This window comes from Indicator indicator, chromosome 20 (assembly GCF_027791375.1).
Source record: "Indicator indicator isolate 239-I01 chromosome 20, UM_Iind_1.1, whole genome shotgun sequence".
In the NCBI taxonomy this organism is placed as follows: domain Eukaryota; kingdom Metazoa; phylum Chordata; class Aves; order Piciformes; family Indicatoridae; genus Indicator; species Indicator indicator.
This window is the reverse complement of record NC_072029.1, coordinates 14059224-14078515: the sequence shown is the minus strand read 5'-3', so window position 1 is coordinate 14078515 and position 19292 is coordinate 14059224. Positions and strand designations below refer to the sequence as shown.

General features: G+C 38.2%; 1 protein-coding gene across 1 annotated transcript in view; it reads right to left on the bottom strand.

The window, feature by feature from the left end:
* The window catches only part of PTPRN2 (protein tyrosine phosphatase receptor type N2), a 592229-nt gene that overhangs the window by 52566 nt on the left and 520371 nt on the right, over positions 1-19292 (bottom strand). Inside the window, exon 15 of the mRNA XM_054390032.1 lies at positions 3963-4110. Within this exon, the coding sequence (XP_054246007.1) occupies positions 3963-4110 (148 nt within the window). The remainder of the gene's footprint in view (positions 1-3962; positions 4111-19292) is intronic.

The window sequence follows — 19292 nt, the reverse complement described above, 5'->3', positions numbered from 1 at the left end:
ACAAGCCTTTTTGGTTTTTTGGTGTAAACTGCATATTGATTGTGTTAGAAGCAAGGAAAGAGAAGCAGGAGAAGCAGGAAATGAAGGAAGGGGATGACAGAAAAGGAAGATATACAAGAGTAATCTAAAAAGCAAGCAAGAAAGATGAATGAAGAAATAGGAGAGGGATGGTAATAGCAAAGTGAGAGAAAAGACAAATGCTGTTACCAGCTACTGCAATGTGGCTACAATAGCTACTGCTGAATGCTGAAGTACTTTGCATTTGTTATTGCTCCAGTCAAGCTACAGCTGAAAGAAAAGTAAAATATATAGATGGCTATGTGTGGCTGAGAGAGGCTTCCTAAAGAAGGCGGGTAGTACTAGCCCGAGTTTGCAGCACAAACCCCTTCAATTCACAGACTAAGAAACCTAAACTTTGGTGTCTACATACAGATTATCTTCATGTAGACTAGGTTGCCGCTAATGAAGCTTGATTTAGTAGGCAAAACATGAACATGTTCTGTCTGTGAAATGTTAGAGTCGATGAGAGTTCACACAAGGATAACACATACGACACAAGAGCTAAAGACTTGTACCTTATTGAAGCAGCATCTGAAGCTCCCACAGATTATATGCAAGGGCACGCTAGAGTTATTAAATTCGCTGTAATCCAAACAGCAACTTTTGGCCATTACACAGTTCTCTTGATGCCACTGTACTGACTAGCTCTTCACTGGCTGTAACAGTTGGTTTGACACCTGACTCATAAGGAGACAGCTACATGGAGATATACTTAAATTTAGGCAGTTTAATGTACCTTTTCACAGAATCATGTCCAGAGAATTTGACATAATATTTATAGTGATATCTGAAGTGCTCTAAGGACACTCAGGCTAGCAGCTAGGAGGGCCTCCCTAAGGAGGCTGTGTTATACCTACCAGCTCTGTGTGACTACCTTGAATACTTTAGACCACCTCAACTAGCACTGAATTCCTGCATTTAAGAGACTGAGTTGATTGCAAAACGTCTGGATTATTAAAACAGTGACCGACACTACAGTGCTGTGCCATCTCACAATGCAAGTGGCCCTGCAACTTAAAGAAGGCCTATTAGTTTTATTGTTTTTCAGATGGGGATTGAAAGCTTGGTAAAACAGGATTCACATCTTGCCTAATTCCCTCTGTCTTCAGTTTCCTTTTAGTCAGACATTTCTGAAGGAACAGAACGAACAAACAAAAGCTGGAAACAAGGAAGTGGGAAAGTGAATCACAAAATCATAGAATCATTAGGGTTGGAAAAGACCTCTAAGATCATCAAGTCCAACCATCAACTCAATACCACCATGCCCACTAAGCCAAGTCCTGAAGTACCATGCATAAATGATAAAAATGGATCAGCCTGAAGTCTGTGAAGTATCTGCTATCAAGTATTTTAAAAGCTGTTTCTAAATAGAAAAGATTGGTATAAGAGTATGCTATGCTAAAAACGTGCGATTGAAGATAATGTTGATCTAGAAATGACATCAGCATTGTAATCAGTGAAAAATAACATGGTATTGTTTTAAGACTGGTTAGGAAAGGAAAATGCAAAGTAAATACAACATAATATTAATGCTTCTTTGATGCCTTCCTAAGATGAAATCTTTTACATGAATTATCAATCTTTTCTGCCTTGCCAAGATGATTACAAATATGAAAGGAATAAGGAAATGCTAACAAGGCATTACTCTGTTAGAATACGCTGAATGTAGCATAACAACTTTGTAGCATATCAAAAGCATATCAGCCTTGCTTCTTCATTTATTATGAAGCAAATCTGTGACTTTGCTATAGTTTTAATGTCAAACAATAAAAAAAAAAAAAAGTGGACAAACTGGACTCTTTCTCATTTCAGTCTAATATTAGAGTCCACAATAACCATCACTTTATCAAGATTTTTATATTGTCCAAACTCTATGCCACACTTTCCAAAGTAGTTTTAACCTGACAGCTTTTTACCACTGTACAGCAACTTCATAAGTTAAGGCCAGATAATTTTGTGCAGTGAAAAAGGAAAGTTTCCAGCAGTCTCTATATAATAGAACTTACCACATTGTAATAAAGCCAAAAGATAGCCTTTCCCTCTTGTAAATGCCCTAAGTGATTTTAAGTGTGCTAGAATACTTCTAATTAACAATTCCATAAATTTCAGCCACCCTATCCGTGTCCAAAAACCTTCCCAGGTCGTACTGATTCAGTCTGCTAGACTCAACGATGGGAAGAACAGGCATAACAATCTGCCATGGAAAAGGCAAAGGCAGAGACTGTCAGCTGAAGGCTGATCAGAGTATACTGATTCATTCACTTGGTACAATATGATGAAAAGAGACAGAATATATTATCTCTCAAAATTGTTGAGCTCTCTGATGTGGCATGACACTCAAGCTAAAAAACCTCTGCTCCGTACCACTGCTGCAGCTGCTACTTCTGGATCCAAAGCTAGAATGATCTAGTCTTGAGGGTCCTTATCTTATTGCTCATTGTATCATGCAGACACATTTTCTACATTGGCTGAGTAACCAGCACCCATTTCTGGCAACACCTGTAGCTCCCATGCTGTCTCCAAGGCAAGCAACCAGTAACAACCTGGCTTAATTCATGAGCAGTGACTTGGAACAGTTCAAGATGGTCTGACTGTAAGTATACATTGAAATGAACGCTTTAAGCTGGAAGATTAACTTGGATCAATACACATTATCATGGAGCACTTTTAATTTCTTATCATGTTGGTTAAATGCTATTTTCTTCAGGATGGGAAAGAGCACAGAAGGCTTGCGCTCTTTTAAACACATGTATGTCAGTAAACTTGCTGTTTCCCCAAAAGGCTTTCAAGCAGCACCACATTTACTCAGGGGAATTCATATCACCAAACTACTGCACTCCTCTCCTATGTAGCAAAGTATTGCAGAAAGAGCCACTACATAAACAAGAGAGCCAAACCCTGCTGAAGCAAATGCGCAAGGACTGATGGCTCAGTTAAATTGTCATGTACCTCCAAAGAATCTTCAATCTAAATCTGGCTCTGACATTTACTTAATGTGTTACCTATCATTTCCCAATTTCTAAAGCAGGAATAGTACTTACTCAAGGCTCTCATATGGAAAATTAATGCTTTCGGGGCACTGGAAAAATTAAAATAGTTATAGACGTTTGCCAAGCTCCCAGCTGGATTGTGGGCACACTGACTGAGAACATTTTTGTTGCTGTGGACTGCATATATTTTCAGTTCCAGTTTTGTTTCATTGGTTGCTTAATAAAATGTGTGGACATAGATTACTAATGTAATCTATGAGATACATATATTTGCATAGGAAAAACACACTGCCTTCATTTCAAGCTCAGAAAGGTGGCTGCTTTAGGAAAGAGCAGATTTGAGGAATATAAACACTGGCAGCTTTTTTTCCCCTCCTTGTTCTCTTTTTATCCTAAGCCTAGCAGAAAGAGAAGCCAGTTTTCAAGCTTATCCACTGAAGCCTAAAAGGGCTCATTCAGCACAGCTGAGTATCTGATAAACAGATCATCTAGCTCTGATTATAGACTGCTGGTATTACTGTTGGATGGACATGATACCAACTTGTCTAAACACAAGCCAAACTTCTTTCTGTTGAATGGCTACAGATGCCACTCTTGTACAGAAAGTATATTCCAGCATTGAAAAGCACTCTGGCTATTGAATTTCAAGAGACAGCACAGCTGCAGCAGTGCTATGTAATATATTTGCACGTTTTGGTAACATATATGCTCTTATAAAGAGAAAAACAGTCTCTGATATGACAACAGGACATGTACCCAGCCCACAGTTGTAGCTACAGCTTTCAAGCACTCAGCTAAGCTGCTCCATATTCTGTTTGCCTGTTGCCTGTAGCTGTCAAACCACTGTGCAAAGGATATTGAGAAAAGTATCAAAAGCTTGAAATGCAATCATCCAAATTACTGTGTACATACATGGTACTACAGCCTGAGAGCGATTCTTCTGGATGTTTTCCTCCTGCTGGGCAATGGTGGTGGCATTGGGTTCAGCCTGGTAAGCACACAGAGCTTCCCACTCTTTCTCCAGACGATTCTTGTTTTTCAGATGATCTTCCATGTAGGACTGGAATTAAAAGAATAATGTATTAAGCATTGACTTAGCTATGCTGAAAACTGAGCTAAAAGGATATATCTCAAGATGGAAAGTATCAGCATCTCGAGCTCTAGGGACAAAATACACTCAATCTCATGGCTAATACGTTCACTGAAAAGTTAACTTGAAGCTTATTTGTGCTACACAAAATGAGAACACGAATGTGTGACAGAGGAGAAATGCTTGAAACCCCCAGGTACCTGGAAAACCTAAGTCCAAATGTCTCTTTCATCAGGCAATAAGGAAGAAACAAAAGCCCCTTAGTTACTACAACAGCTCATGTAAAACTGAAGGCCTTTAAAACAAAAGTTTAAGCACACATGCAAGTCACAACAGTGACACAGCTGTTGAAGAAAATAAAAAAATTGCCAGGCTGAAGAGTCATGGCTCAAATATTGGTCATTAGAAATCCATCCTGCACATGGCACAGAGAGAGCCTTGAACTGAAAAGGCACTGTTAATTAATATTAATGTGTGTTATGAAGGACCGTACCTGGCATTCAGTAAAGTTAACAGCGTTAGGAAAAGCATCACCAAAGAAAAATGAACTGGCTGTGGCAGGAATGCTGCTCCATCAGAGTATATTGGTGCAGGCCATAAGTTTCTGCGGATGTCCTAAGGCTAGAGATTCAGTACAGCAACAGATCAGGAATTCAGCTCCCAAGGTTTGCCAGAATTTAACTAACACCCTATTCCTTCACCCCATGGACCTGAAAATTATCCAGGCAGACGAGGGGAAGAGAGCAGAAGGGAACAAGTGGGAAAAGAAAGAAATCTTCCCCTCCACATAACAAGAAAATTAAAAAAGTTATCACCCGGTAGTGTAAGCCTATTCCTACAACCAAATTAATTTTCAGAGCCTGTTGTCTTCTCCTTCAGCAAGCAAGAGAATAATCTCACATGTATCAAATTCATATTTTTAAATTAAACTCCACATTACTTTTACAAAGTAGACTGAAGTTAACATCCTTAAGCATTAAAAAAAGGGAGAGACTGTTTTGAGGACTAGCTCAAGGTTTGGACAGGGTTTGGGAGCAAGGCAGTGGGTGTCTCTGGCACAAACATTAGTCAAAGTGGTTCCTGCTGGAATGCCCAATCTGTAGTAACACTTGTCTAGAAAAAGCTCCTGGAAAAGGTTCACTGAAAAGTCTAAGTCTAAAAAGTAGATTAATTGTTTAGAAAATCCTTTCTATAGACAGTCTCTGTTAATGTCAAATAGTTCTTCCCAAACATGCTTTAAGGAAGAAAGGCACTCATGCCCTCTCAGCAGGTTTAACAGAAGGTGCAAAAAGCTTGCAGCTTGTCTTCTGCCAAATGGGAGATCTGTTAAAGCTGTCGCTCCACCATGCTCCTACCTGACCAGCAAAGCAGAATACTGCTCTCTCCTGCAGCTTGAATGGTTTTTCAGTTATAAAAGAGCCCCTGGAACACAGCCTTGTTTGGTGCAGTTTGTTTGGTGTGTGCATCTTTACACAAGATTTGTAAATCAAACCCTGTTACCAAATGCAAGTCAAAAAGTGATGTTTCCAGAAAGGACATCTTTAAGCACAGACATACACTGTGTTAAAAAAATGGTTTGTAAAGGAGATGAAAAATACTAGTGGCCTAGATATAATAATAACACCTACTGTGTGATTGCTTCTTTACTATATTGAAGGCAAAAGTATCACAGTGGACAGAGCTGTGACCTGACAGATGGGGAGCTGGGAGAGTTGCACAGCCACATCATGCGTTAGGGGAGCAGGTCAGCCAACAAATTCCCAGCATTAACCTGCAAGTTAAAGGGAGGAAACCCTCCTCTAATAGTTCGCTTGTCCTTGTCAAAAGGCCATTGCTACTGGGGAAGGGAACGAGGCTGAAGGGCCCTTTTCTTTTCTCCTAGTAAATTTATGCCTGGATATGTATACTGAACATAATAATAATTAAAAAAAAAACCCTCTCCTGAGCAGAGATTAGTTGGTACATAGGAATGTTTATGATGTCAAAGGAAAAAACAGTAAAATCTTACAATGCCACTGAGCCAAGACTCCTGTCTTGAGAGAAGCTGTTTAGCATGCAGCAGGCAGAGATCAGGCAGTCAAGGACCAGCCTGTAGCATCTTCCCATTTTAAACCACAGTTTCACAATCTGATGCATTTTGACATGCCCAGGACCAATGTCCCACAGGCGTCAGGGACATTTTATGCAGATACACAGACCTGCCAATACTGAATCTCTGCAAAATATTGTGAGATTGATGAAGCTGTAGGAAAAGGGCCATGAATCTTAGAAGCCTCCCTGTGGGTCCAACTTGTTTTAGTACTTTCTTTTTAAATCATCAAATATGAAACAGCTAAGGTAATTTGATCACTTTACAGCATAAGAATTTTTAAATAACTAATATCTCTTTAAACATGAATATTCTTTTTGCTTTTGCCTTCCTTTTTCAGGGAATCCTGAGCATAAGAGAAATGAATGTTCCAACTGAAACACACTGAGATCTTTACTTTAACTAGAAAACTGCTTTTCATGTAGGTTCAACACCTGCATCACATGGATCAGACTCACAGGGCACTTCCTGACAGATCTTGAAAAGGTGTTTGACTGTTTGAATGGACCCATGGAAGGCTCAGCACAATATGAACATCTGCTTTACAAGCTAGTGAGCAAGAAGCTTGTTTTAAAACATTCAAGAGTCAGACAATTCCCTTAGAGTTAAGTAATCTTTCATTTACAGTCCTTCAGAGCCCCTACACTCATCCCCACTTTGCTAAACAGAAGCTTAGTGATTTTGAAACACTCTCTTGGGAGCTGCTTGGATGTACATTAAATTGAGTGGAACTTCTGATATTTTAGAGACTGTGTGTCTACTCAAATCCACTCCTTAATCAGGATGTTTTCATGAGACATTCTGCAGTGTTTCCCTGGTACAAAAGAAATTCATTACTAACATGTCAAACATGTTATGATTTTCCTTGTCCCAGCACAGCAGGTAAAATAAATAGAGGTTGTCACCACCGTTACTGTAATGCCCCTGAAACTCTGCTGAAAAAGATAGAGGTCTGGTCTTACCAATAAGTCCACATCAAGACAAATCCTGTAATCCCAAGATTATGCTATTATTTAAGCAAATACTGTCTGCTTGGACAGATCTCCTGATATACCTTAAATGTCATTGTCCTGAGTTTCCTTCCACTGGTCCTCTCCTGCAAAGACAACTTGCAGCCCTGTTCATACTTTCTCTTGTATATAGAGAAGAGAATCTTGCTACCAAACATGTTATGGGGATAAGGAGAATGCATTGATGTTATGTGGAAAAGTGAGCTGTGTTGTAAAATCCATTATTCTTGTGTGAGACATTTCAGTCATAAGGCAGAACTGAAGAACTGTCCCAGAGACAGTATTAGAATCCAGAGCCACATTCAGACCACACAGAGCACCACAACGTTTCTCTACATTTTCTAAGCATTTCTCACACTTTCTAATGCTGTTTCATAGAAACATAAGTTGCTTTAATGATTACAGAAGGTTGATGCTCTGAGTTGTGGTTGCATTCTTGCAGAGATCAAAGGCTGAGAACTCACCACATGTTTCCATGAAGAATGCTCTCAGTGGTGCTCCGTGTACAAGAAAACACAGGAGCAGAGCCAAACTATTCCCATATTTTTCCTACCTTTCTTCCTTAACAAAGCAGACCTTAAATAAAGAGATGATGCCTGTGTTGACCAACTAAAGTATTTCAATCAGTTAGCGTGTTAAGAAAATCAGTTTTGTCCAACACAGTTCTATATTGAAGCACCATAGGTATTTCCAATGCTCTGATCCAACCACCCTGTAAAATGCAGAGCCTATAGCTATTACCAAGACTAGCTCCATCTCTGAAACATCTCTCCATAACTGTTGTCACAAGCACTTAGCTTTAGTCCTAATGTGGCAAATCAAGTTTTCAACATAAACTGTAGAAAAATGTGACTTTCTTGGTCTAGTCACATTGAGTTTACATACACAAACAAAAATTCTATTGTGGCAAATCATTGCCAGAATCTCACAGAATATGCATCTGGAAGAAATCTCAGTAAATTTACATCTTGCTTTAGTTCTGCATCCACTACTGTCAATGACAACACTCCTGACTTCACTGGAGACAGGGTTTTGTCACCTGATTAGTCAGACATTTCAGGCTGAAGGTTCCTTTCTCTTCTCTAACTTGTCCCATGCCATCCCAGCTGTCTTGATCTTACCAGCAAAAGCTGCCCAAGGTAACTACAATTGAACAACAAATCTAGGAAATAAATTAATGAGAATTTATACTTTGTCTTCATAAAATATGCTAAGAATTTTTTTTCCTCTTCGATGTTGTGGCCTTATTACTACCATAATACGTTTTGATCTAATTTTAAATTGTATTTCTCAGTACCTGGTTACACCAGTGAAAGGAGTAATTTTGAAGCCTCCTCAATTAAATTCTGAAAAATACCATGAAGCTTTACTAGCAATTTTACATAAAACACTACTAATATCATACATAATATGGTAGGTGGTAAAGGAAGACTGGAGAAAAAAAACCCAAACAACAAAGGGAGACAGTTCTTTGACAAAGCAACTATTCAGCCTGGTGCGGAATAATATCCCTAGATTGTTTCAAATAGGTTCTATTATTCACACATAAATTAACTTCCATGGTGATACCAACCAACAACAAAAAAAGTGACATTCCATAGTTTCAGTTTTATATTTTTGGATGTACAGATTATTGTAAACAACTATGCATGCACACAGCAAACAGTCATGCTTTAAGTATGCCATCTAAAATGATTTTAGATGATTGTCCTTGGGTTTCTAGGGAAGTATCATCTTTGCATGAGCTGTGTATGGCATTGTCTACCAGACTAGACTCTCATACAACTTTTTGCAAGATTGACTGTAATTCACAAGTGCATTAAATGGCAACCTGTGTTCTGTTTACCTAAATTAATATACCCTTGATGTAGCGAATATCACTGCCTCCTCCTTTCTTAATGCTCTGATAATAGAGTTTTGTAACTTGTAAAAGGATTACTTCAATCCAATCAGCAGGTGCTGGGATCAGTGTGTGTCAGGCAAACACTTACTAATCCCTTTTCTTACAGCCCCCAGCTGCCAAAGGTGCTCAATGAAATCCCAATGAAATGGCTGGATACAACCTGGTGTGGACTGATGCAGGTTTTCAGCTCTAGAAGAAATCCTGGAAAACACAAGTGATGCTAAATTGCTTCAATTGGAATGATGGAAGCAGGTATGCTTTTGAACGGAAATGTAGCTAAGAAAGTAAACAAAAAAAAAGAGAGAATGCTTATTATGAAATATTTACTCTACCTGTCCCTCTAAATATAGCAAAGGATAAAGAAATTCACTCTATAAAGAATCCCTTTGCAAGGATTATCAGCTGCTTAATGGTGTCTTCTAGGTCTTAAAATACAACTACCTCCATTCCCTCCTCCTTACTCACTCACTTTCCTGAAGTCTAATTCATGCCTATGAAGTTTCACCCCTGCAATTACTTTGCTTTAAATAAATCTCAACAAAAAGGAGAAGATGATTACCGTAAAAGGAATATCATTTGCTCCCTTACAATCTCTGTATTTCTATAGCTCCTTCTGTCCAACTGTCTGAAAGTACTCACGTTACTTGTGCAGCAGAGCAAGTACCATTGCTGGTTCACAGACAGGACATGAAAAGGCAGAAACACTGAAGTGAATTTCCCAGGATCACAGATCATGGTTCCTAAAACACTTATTTTGCAGGGAAATTCAGAACTCTGTCTTCTTGATCTCCATTTCTTCTCTTTCCCATGATCATGTTTATAGCCAGGACTCAAGGTCATGAATCTTTTATGAATCCACATGTGATATCATTTTTGTAATTAGAGCACGCCAAATGTTCTGTGTTCAAAGGAATTAGAATAGGTTTGGGTTTGAAGTTTTAGTTGAGAAAGAGAGGGTTTAGGTGGTTGATGAGTAGAGGAATTTAATTTATGCATGTTTTAGATTCTGTTTATACAAATAGGTGCCAAACTAAATAATAAAGATTTAAATGATGAATTAGCCTGGAAGCTCATTTTGGCTTTCTGTACTTCTTATGGCAAATTTCACAATAAAAACTTACATAGGAAATAGCCTGTAAGTAAAGGAAGAATGTCATTTCCAAAGACGGAGGGCTAAAGCTCTTAGCCAAGTACTGCCTTTATTTTTTTTTTCCCCACAGTGTGGGATAAGTTGTAACATTTCTTAAACAGAAAAATAAATAAATAAATAAACCAACCCCCAAGCCTCCCCATTACAGACAGCTCTGCAGTATAGAAACGGATGCCAAGGATTATGTCAGCTGAATTCATCAAGTGAGACATTTTGGGAAGCAGTTCTGGAAGTTTTGTTAAAAAGTAAAAGGGCAAGCTACAGAGCTGAATAAAAAAAAAGAGTACTAGAAAAACTGGAAAAATATATGTAGATCAAGTCCTTTAACACTGTGATAAATATTGGCACCCAATTCCATCCTCACAAGAAACTGCTATTTTCTTCTTAGACATTATGCCTATTTTTCACATGATCCCTTCTTCTCACTTCATTTTTTTTTTACTAATGGTTTGAATACCACACCAGAATCGAAGACGTATTTATGCTTCATTTATATGCCTGCTAATGATGCTGTATATCTGAAAACTTCAAAAACATATTCCTACTCACTAATTACCTAGATGAAAACACAAACCCAAATTCCCTGCATTCTTCCTCTCCAAACCCCACTAACTCAATTAAGCATCTAAATTTGGGTTCCCAGTTGGGTACTGTATTTGCAAATTTAGATTTTAGTGAATCAAACTCTGTGTTTCTTTTCAGAGCCCTTGTACAGTCATCTTCATTTACTACATATAAAAATTACCGAGAGATAAATATAGGATTCTGAAAACGTCATGTTTAAAAATAACCTTCTTTTCAAGCGTGGTCAAGTTCTTCAGAGATAATGAGACTAGGAAAACCCAGGCAACCGTGACCAAGTACATCAAAGTGATGCAGCACAAGATATGATTTATAGATACTCTGGCAAATTGTACCTCTGCTAGACAGTGGCCATCTTGAGGGTAAGAAAAGGAAATATTATTTCTACAGACATAACATCGTTGATAGAACAAAGGGATAAGCAGCAATGCTCTTAAATATGTGAATAAAAGTGAAAAGGTGCTTCTCCAGGAATAAACTGACTCATAATGCAAACCTCTCTACTTTTCAGTGGGTTTTTTCTTTGTACACGAACACACTCTGAGGTTGTTGTGAAACTGAGAACATGCAATACGATATCCAAGAGGTCTTTCAACCCACTCTCTACTCACAGCCTAGCAGCAAACTATGCATAAGGGCAAGTGAACTTATGGTCACCTGTGAGAAAAAGCATGGAAATAGAAGATTGAAAAATCAGCCTTCCTTAGAAAACTCCTGTAACAGTCAGGGACATGAAATGTCAAACTCCCCAATCATCCTCAATGGTCAAATCCTTGGACTCAAGATCACTTTGGAAACACGTCTCCAGCCTAGGAAGTTCCACGTCTGCACACGGCAAACTGCAGAAACGCAATCCAGTTAGACTAAATGACAGTCAGGACAATAAACAGGAAAGAAACTTTTTCCACAAATGTGCTTTCAGGAATTAATAGAGATGACTGTTGGAGAAGATATGCCTGATGTCTGCCATAATCCTTCCATGTCACACTCAGAGTCACGTTGAACCAACATGCAGCAGGAGACAGCAACACTGGCCATGAGAAAGATGTAGCTGGCATCTACCCAGTTCCCAAATCCAGTGGAAGTGTCCCATTTTTTAGGTATCCTTTTATCTATGCTCCATGGGTTTTTCAGCTGAAGGTGGCCTAGCTCAGTGCTCTCAAGCTCTCAAATATTTTTCTCATGAAAGCACTCAAAAGGGATTGTGAAGTAATGGTAGAAAAGCTTTAGAAGTGTGTAAGCTGAAGACATCCTACCTACTCCTGGGACTCTTGGGTTTCCATGGAAGCCAATAAAGGATAACACTGACAAAGGGCAAAATAAGAACAAGGGAAAGACAATGTGAAAGAGGACAGAGAAAAAGAAACCAAGAAAAAAAAATAGAGGTCAGCAAAGAAGTGAAATCATGCAAGATGACACTGTAGTGCAAAGAAAGAAAATCAGAAAAACAAACTAAAACAAACCAACCAACAACCTAGAACACAGCAAATGAAGAAAATGCTATGGGAAGAAGTTAATTTTGATCATAATTAGTATTTGTCAACATTTCCTCTTGCACTGTTTTCTCTTCCTTGGAACACTTCATATGCTGAAGCAAATTAAAAATAGAGAGAGTGGTAGCAGTGGTTTGGTACTCAGTAGACAATTTCCTGCTAAATAGAAGGAAAAAGCAAATTAAAGAGCCTAAAATTCAGTGCATGTGTGCATGTGTGATGGCTAAGGATGTAGCAGTTGGGGAATAAATTCTTGAAGAAAACAGATATCAATTCAGAAGAGACTCAGAAAATTAGTAGATGGCATCCTTTTCCATCATAGGGCTAGCTAACTATAGCCTGCACATCCTGTTTGGTTCTCACAAGCTTTTCCAATGTGTATTTAATATCCTCCAGACAGCTCTCCAAATATAGAAGAGTTTGCTTTTCAATAATGAGGCCAAAACTAAACTCACAGAATCAAATCTGACAAACTCAGGTACAGAACTCCTTTATACTTTCATGTCGTACTTTCATGTCTTAAAAAAGACTAATGAGGGACGAAAAAAAAAAAAGGGCAAAAACATTACCCTTTGACAGGATCCTTTTTTCTTTTAAATCCAATACAATTAGTTGTGAGAGAGCAGAGCCCTGGGATGCCAGAGAATGGAGGTCTACTCTTGGCTCTGCTTCTGACCTCAAGGTTAGTCTTGGTTAAGACAGTTCCTTGTCTGTGCCTGAGCTTCCTAGAGTAAAGACAAGATAATGATATTGACCTTTAAATAAAGAGCTTTGAACCTACTGATCAAAAGTGCTGTGTAAGAGTTGGATTATTATTATTTTGGTTACTGAAGTGAGTTGAAAGGCCCCCGACAACTTTAATCAAAATTTCTTCTATTAGGCTCCAGAATCCTACCTGAAAGGCAAAGTTGTGAGAATACACAAATGGAAAGTCCAAGGCTCACACATATCCTCACATACTGCAGTTTTCTTGAATGTAGCAGAACTTTAAATGAGAGGCTCAAAAAAAAAAAAAAAAAAAAAAAAGGCAAGTTCTGGACTCCCAGAAGAAATATGTATTAGGCACCATTAGTATATTCACTATGTTGATAGTAATAAAATTATTTATATATATATATATACACGTACAAAAGGTGATTTTGTAATGAAAGTGCTTCTTCAGGTACTGCTACTGTACACTATTTAACAACTACTATGTTTAAGCTCAAACTCCTTTGATTCTGTCTGATGCATGAACATACACTTTGTGGCAATTTTTGCTACAGTACCACTTTGTCTGCTCAATTGTTGCAGAGCAGCATGCATAGGATTAGAGATACAAGTTTCATTCTGTAACCTGTCATATTCTGGGTGAACCCAACGAAATTCCAACATGGCCTGCAGAGAGGTAAAGCTTGGAGTAATCTCATAGTAGAGCAGGTACACAAGGATTTACTGTGTGGATCATATTGTTATACAGAATTCATCTATCCACACAAATAATGCATTAATCAAAGCATCGAAACGATCTCTGATCTGTTCTGCTGGTAAGATTTGTCACTGGCAAGGACATGTGACATCTCTTACATTAGTTTGTTTGGTTGTTTTTTTTTTTACTGTAATGGGACAGACACAGGCACATTGATAGTGTTCCTTAACATACATTTCTCCTCTAGTACTCATGTGAACTGAGACCACTGCAAATCAAATTTTGTAAATTAGCACTGCTTTGCTTTTCACCATTTATGTCACTATATAATTGTAATTTCCTCTTCCTGAGGAGCAGAAACAGCCTTGTCAGCTTCATTTGTACATTCATATAAGAGATGAAAATTGCAAATATTGCAAGGAGAAGTTTTAAAATTTGACATGCCAAGGAGTTTTTCATTAACACTTCAAAGATGTTTAAACCACTGCTCACAAATATTTATCTATACTTATATGAGGATACTGTTGATGGACATGGTATTTGTAGACCAGAATACATGTGGGTATAAAACACCCACCACTGAATACTCATCTCAAGGCACATGATACTGATAAAAGTATCTGAAAATAGAAAAGAAACCACTATTTAAAGAAATAAAAAGACCTAGCTAAACATGTAGTAACATTGTTAACAAACATAATTATAGGTTTTTTTCTGTGTCATAAAAGTATCACCAAGGTCTAGGGCCTGACTCTGACTAGGCTCCCAACTGCTCGTGAGCTGTGTGCAGAAACCACCTTTCAGTTCTCAGGATTTTCTGCTGTGGGTATTTTTCTGTTGTGGTCTCAGTAAAACACCTTCACTTTGGTAAAATGGATATAGAGCTACCATCCTGGAATATGTGAACAGAAGCAGCTCGGCATCAGCTCACACATGAACAGCCTTAGCTCCCATAAAACAGTCATTCATTTAAAAAAAATATTTGCACCCTGCTGCCAAACTTAGACAAATTCATATGGAGCTTCAGAAAATAGCTGTTTTAATAGTAAATGATGTTCCAGAAACCTCTTTCAGGCTAAACACTCTCGTCAAAATTATTTTAATAAGAAAGATTAACAATTTCAACATTAGCTGCTAATCCCCTTTCATTTGAAACTGTGCTGATAAAATTCTTTGCTTGTCATTCAAATAGTAAGCAATAATTATAGATTTGGGGGCTCCATCTCTTGCTTCATTAATAGTAAATTGCATGGAAGTCTGAAGCATAAAGTCAGCTTTGATACATCTCAAAATGCAATTTCCATAGCTTTCCTTAGCTATGTACAATTAATTACAGAGTTAATAAGGGGAATATGTTAATGAAAGGGAAATTATTCACTCAGGCCACCTGGTCTTATCAAATTTCTTTAATATGTTTCCTTCTTTCTGTGAATTTGGATGACAGCAAGAACACAAACCATGGTGTGCATTGCTAGTCCTTTAGTATTTGTAACCAGCTAAAGTTCACTGCAAGTATGGAAAGAATTGAAGAACTAAATAACTGACTGTATTTGTTTTCTCAAGTTCCTTTTTAATTTTAAGACAACAATGCATAAACAGCTTCATAATTAACAGTCTTTTCAATGCTCAGAGTATAAATATAATGTATCTGGCAAGGAGACATTGTCATTGTTTATTTATTTGCTTTTAAGAAATGTGTTGCCTGTACACATATTTAATAAAAGAAGTACAGAACATGCTTTGATTCACTACACCCTGACCACTGCTAGAGCTTAGTTGCTATGTGCAGTAAGGTTGTTAGATGTTTATGGGAATGTTTTAGATAGTTCAAACAGCCTGGCCAGAAGGAGGCAAGCTTGGAAACAATGCAGTGGTGATTCATGGTCAGAGAAGTAGTTTTTAAAAGACATGTCAAATCCAGAAACCAACCATCTTCGACAGGCATTAATGAATTTACTACTAACCAGACTGAGGACAGAAATATTTCAGGACCTGGACACCAGCCCTCATAGTCCTTCCAAATAGAAAAGGGCAGAGAATAATTCCCACAGCAATAACAGGTCATGCTTGGTAGAAGTGATGCCTATGAGCAGTTTGCCACCCCTCCCTTCTACTTTCAGTTCAATCCAACGGTGCAGCAAGCAGCCAGAAAGAAGCAGCAGCTTGTAATTGTCCCCTGCAATGAATAAGGTTTTCTTGGCCAGCTGGGCAACCTAAAGCAGTATCAGCACATGAGTTTAAGACAACATGACAGCATTGAGGGAGAGCTACTAATTAGAAAAAAATTAAACGATATTACTCTAGTCTGAAACAAATGAAGAGTTATATAAAGGAGAGAAATTTACAGGAAAATTACACATCTCATACAGACATACTGGAGGAGGGATGTCATATTTGAGGGTAGACTTCAACCTTATCTGGTTTTGACTAGAAATTATCATAGCCTTCCTTCACGAACCAGCAAAACACTATGTCATCCACAAGTGAACTCCACAGATTTTAATATTTGTGTCCTTATTTTAAAAATGTTTCCACAGCTGCATCGTGGGTGCATATGCAAAATCTGATCGTCACAGGAGCATTTTGTCTGTATCCTACACATAAATTTTCCACATACCACCCAAATTCTGATACTTTATTCACAAAACACTGCCAAGTTAAGGCCTAATCCCAGAAAGAGTTGCAGAAAAAAAAGTGTACTTTTTTTGTATCTTACCCTGAAGACGAGCATAAACAGACTTTGTTGAATCGATGAAAGGATTAAGCTCTCTTCATTACCAAGAGCATCTTAAGCAGACCATTTCCAATATCATCTTCTGGTGTAGCTCACATGAAGAGAAGGAGCTCCCAAAAATACCACTGGATATCTTAAACTGCAGCTAGTATAACCGTGCAGAAACACAGCTCCAGCACAATGTCTCTTTGTAAGTAACACAAGTAAGCTCTAGTTTCCTCCTGAACTCATAGGTGTTCTTAGAAGCTCTGAAGTTGTAGTCCCACTTACCACGTCATTTGGTCTTAGTGGGGCATCATGTCTCACGACCTGTGTGAGACATTTCATTACACCACAGTGAGTCAAAACTCGTCTTCTCACATCTGCCACCAGCTTGGAAACATTCTACAACATGCATTATCAAATACTCTATAAAGTATATTATCATATTGGGCATCCTGCCTGCGAAGTGTTCCTGAACCACCACCCTCTTTCTAAAGTCCTCCTCCTTCTAAATAGGAATTTCCACATGTTAGATTGAAAATATGGTAAACTTCTATAACAGGTTATCAATGACTTAATGGATGATGTGAGCATGTACAATAGGACAAATACAGCAGAGTGCTTCATTACTGAGAATGCATTTGGAGACAAAAGATAAGGCCAGTTGCTTCTTGGACAAGGGTTCATCTCTCTGCCACTAACCAGAGTCTCAGAAACAGCTGAGGACCCAGTAACAACCCTTATCTTCAAACTGAAGTACCAAGACAGATCTTTTTCATTAAATGACCTCATAGCATCTCTTCCTACTTGCTGGTACTACAACTGGTACTTATTGTGCTTTGACATTACCTGGATGCTCTCTAGAAATGGTAAAAATATGGGAGAAACAGAAAAAAAGTTCAGATAATCACTAAGTTTTGTTTCAGCCACGGCAATGATCCTTTCTTATTATTTTCTGCAAATAGTTACATAAGCTAGTTATGGGTCATATATTTCTCCCAATGTAATGTTCTTGTAATTAGTACTCTAGAATATTAATAAAAATATTTTCTTCATCTTGCAACTAAAAGCCTTAGGGAGTGATATAAGGTGGTTAAAAGTGTTCAGCCAAAGAAGCTTAAACAAAGCTGGAATAAATACCTCACAGCCAAACAACAGACTGAGATGTAGTCATAGAAATTTGGGGACTTACTTCTAGTTATGAATATATTTGAGTAAAACAACTGAGAGGGAAGAATTTAGAGGACAAAGAAAAAGGGTTTGAAATTAATTACATAGCATGTTCATGAGGAATGTTTTCCTTGATTTAATACTGTCTCTGTAATTGTCATTATTTCCTAAGGACCATTCAACAAGATTAATATACAAGAAGGGAGGCATCTGGACATGAAACAAATCCAAATGGAAGAATCAAATGGTAACCTATTCAAGAGTATTTTTTCCTGAGTTTTATTGATGAAATCTATGTAGTACATATATCCATTTATTAGCTGTATGGCTCTATTAGTAGAGTTGCTTTCAGCATCTTATGAGGAAGGGATGAAAGACTTGGCCTGTTCAGCTTGGGGAAGAGAAGACTGAGAAAGGATCTTATCAACACTTAAGAGTATCTAAAGGGTGGGTGTCGAGAGGATGGAGCCAGTCTCTTTTCAGTGGTGCCCAGCAAAAAGACAAGGGAAACCAACACAAACTCAAACACAGCAAGTTTCATTTGAACATAAGGAAAAAAGTTCCTTATTTTGAGGGTGCCAGAGCGCTGGAACAGGGTACCCAGAGAGGCTATACAGTCTCCTCCTCTAGAGATATTCAAAACCTGCTTGGACATGATCCTGCACAACCTGCTCCAGGTAAACCTTCTTTAGCAGGGGGGTTGGACTAGATGATCCCCAGAAGTCCCTTTCAATCCCCACCATTCTGTGATTCGGTGATGCAATGAGACTTTTTGCATTTGTTCTTCACAGTTTTTGTTTGTTTCTGTATCTCAAGCCCTGGCTTTAAACAAACAGAGAAAAGTGTTTCAAAATGAACATTTAGGAAGGAAAACCAAAAAATAACATGAAGAGGTAAGTCCCATTTCATCAGCAGAAGCTCTTTCAGGACAAAATCATCTCCGCTTGTCCCTAAACACACAACTCGGAGAGAGAAGGCTAAAGATTTTCCCATCCACAGTATTTATGTCTTTTTGGAATATTGGCTATTTTGTCATTGAGCAATGCAATATACAACAGCCTTTTCCCTTGTGAGTCCTCTGGCCTGACTGTTTATGATGAAATGGCCTTTAGGGGCAAAGCCTTCCCGGGACTTGCATTTCATGAGACACCTACAACTATTTATACTGGCACAGCTGAAAAATAAGTTGGGATTTACATCCACTTAGCAAGCATGTGTAAGGAATTTGTTCATTTAGCTAAACTCTGCCACTGACTTCCTTCCCTTCCCATGTGAGAGAGGAATTTTTAATTAGTTTTCTCAGTTGTAAGCTTGTTTTTAAACAGAGCATTCCTATTCTTGAAATTCATGAAGACCTGAAGAGAAATTACTGGTGGTAGAAGGACATGGTGGAAAAAAAAGAACAATATTTAAAAACCTCACTAAATAATCAGACACACTATAATTGTGACAAAGACCTTGTTTTCTGGACCTGCAGTCCTCACCTTTGTCCCTGCTAGCATTAATCACTTCTGCAGCATGTGTCCCCAGGCAGTGCAGTGCACTCACATACCCTGCATCACGCTCCTTCACTCAGGAAATATTTTCTGTGTATCTAATTTGCTCAAGGTGGAAAGTGCACCTGCAGCTAG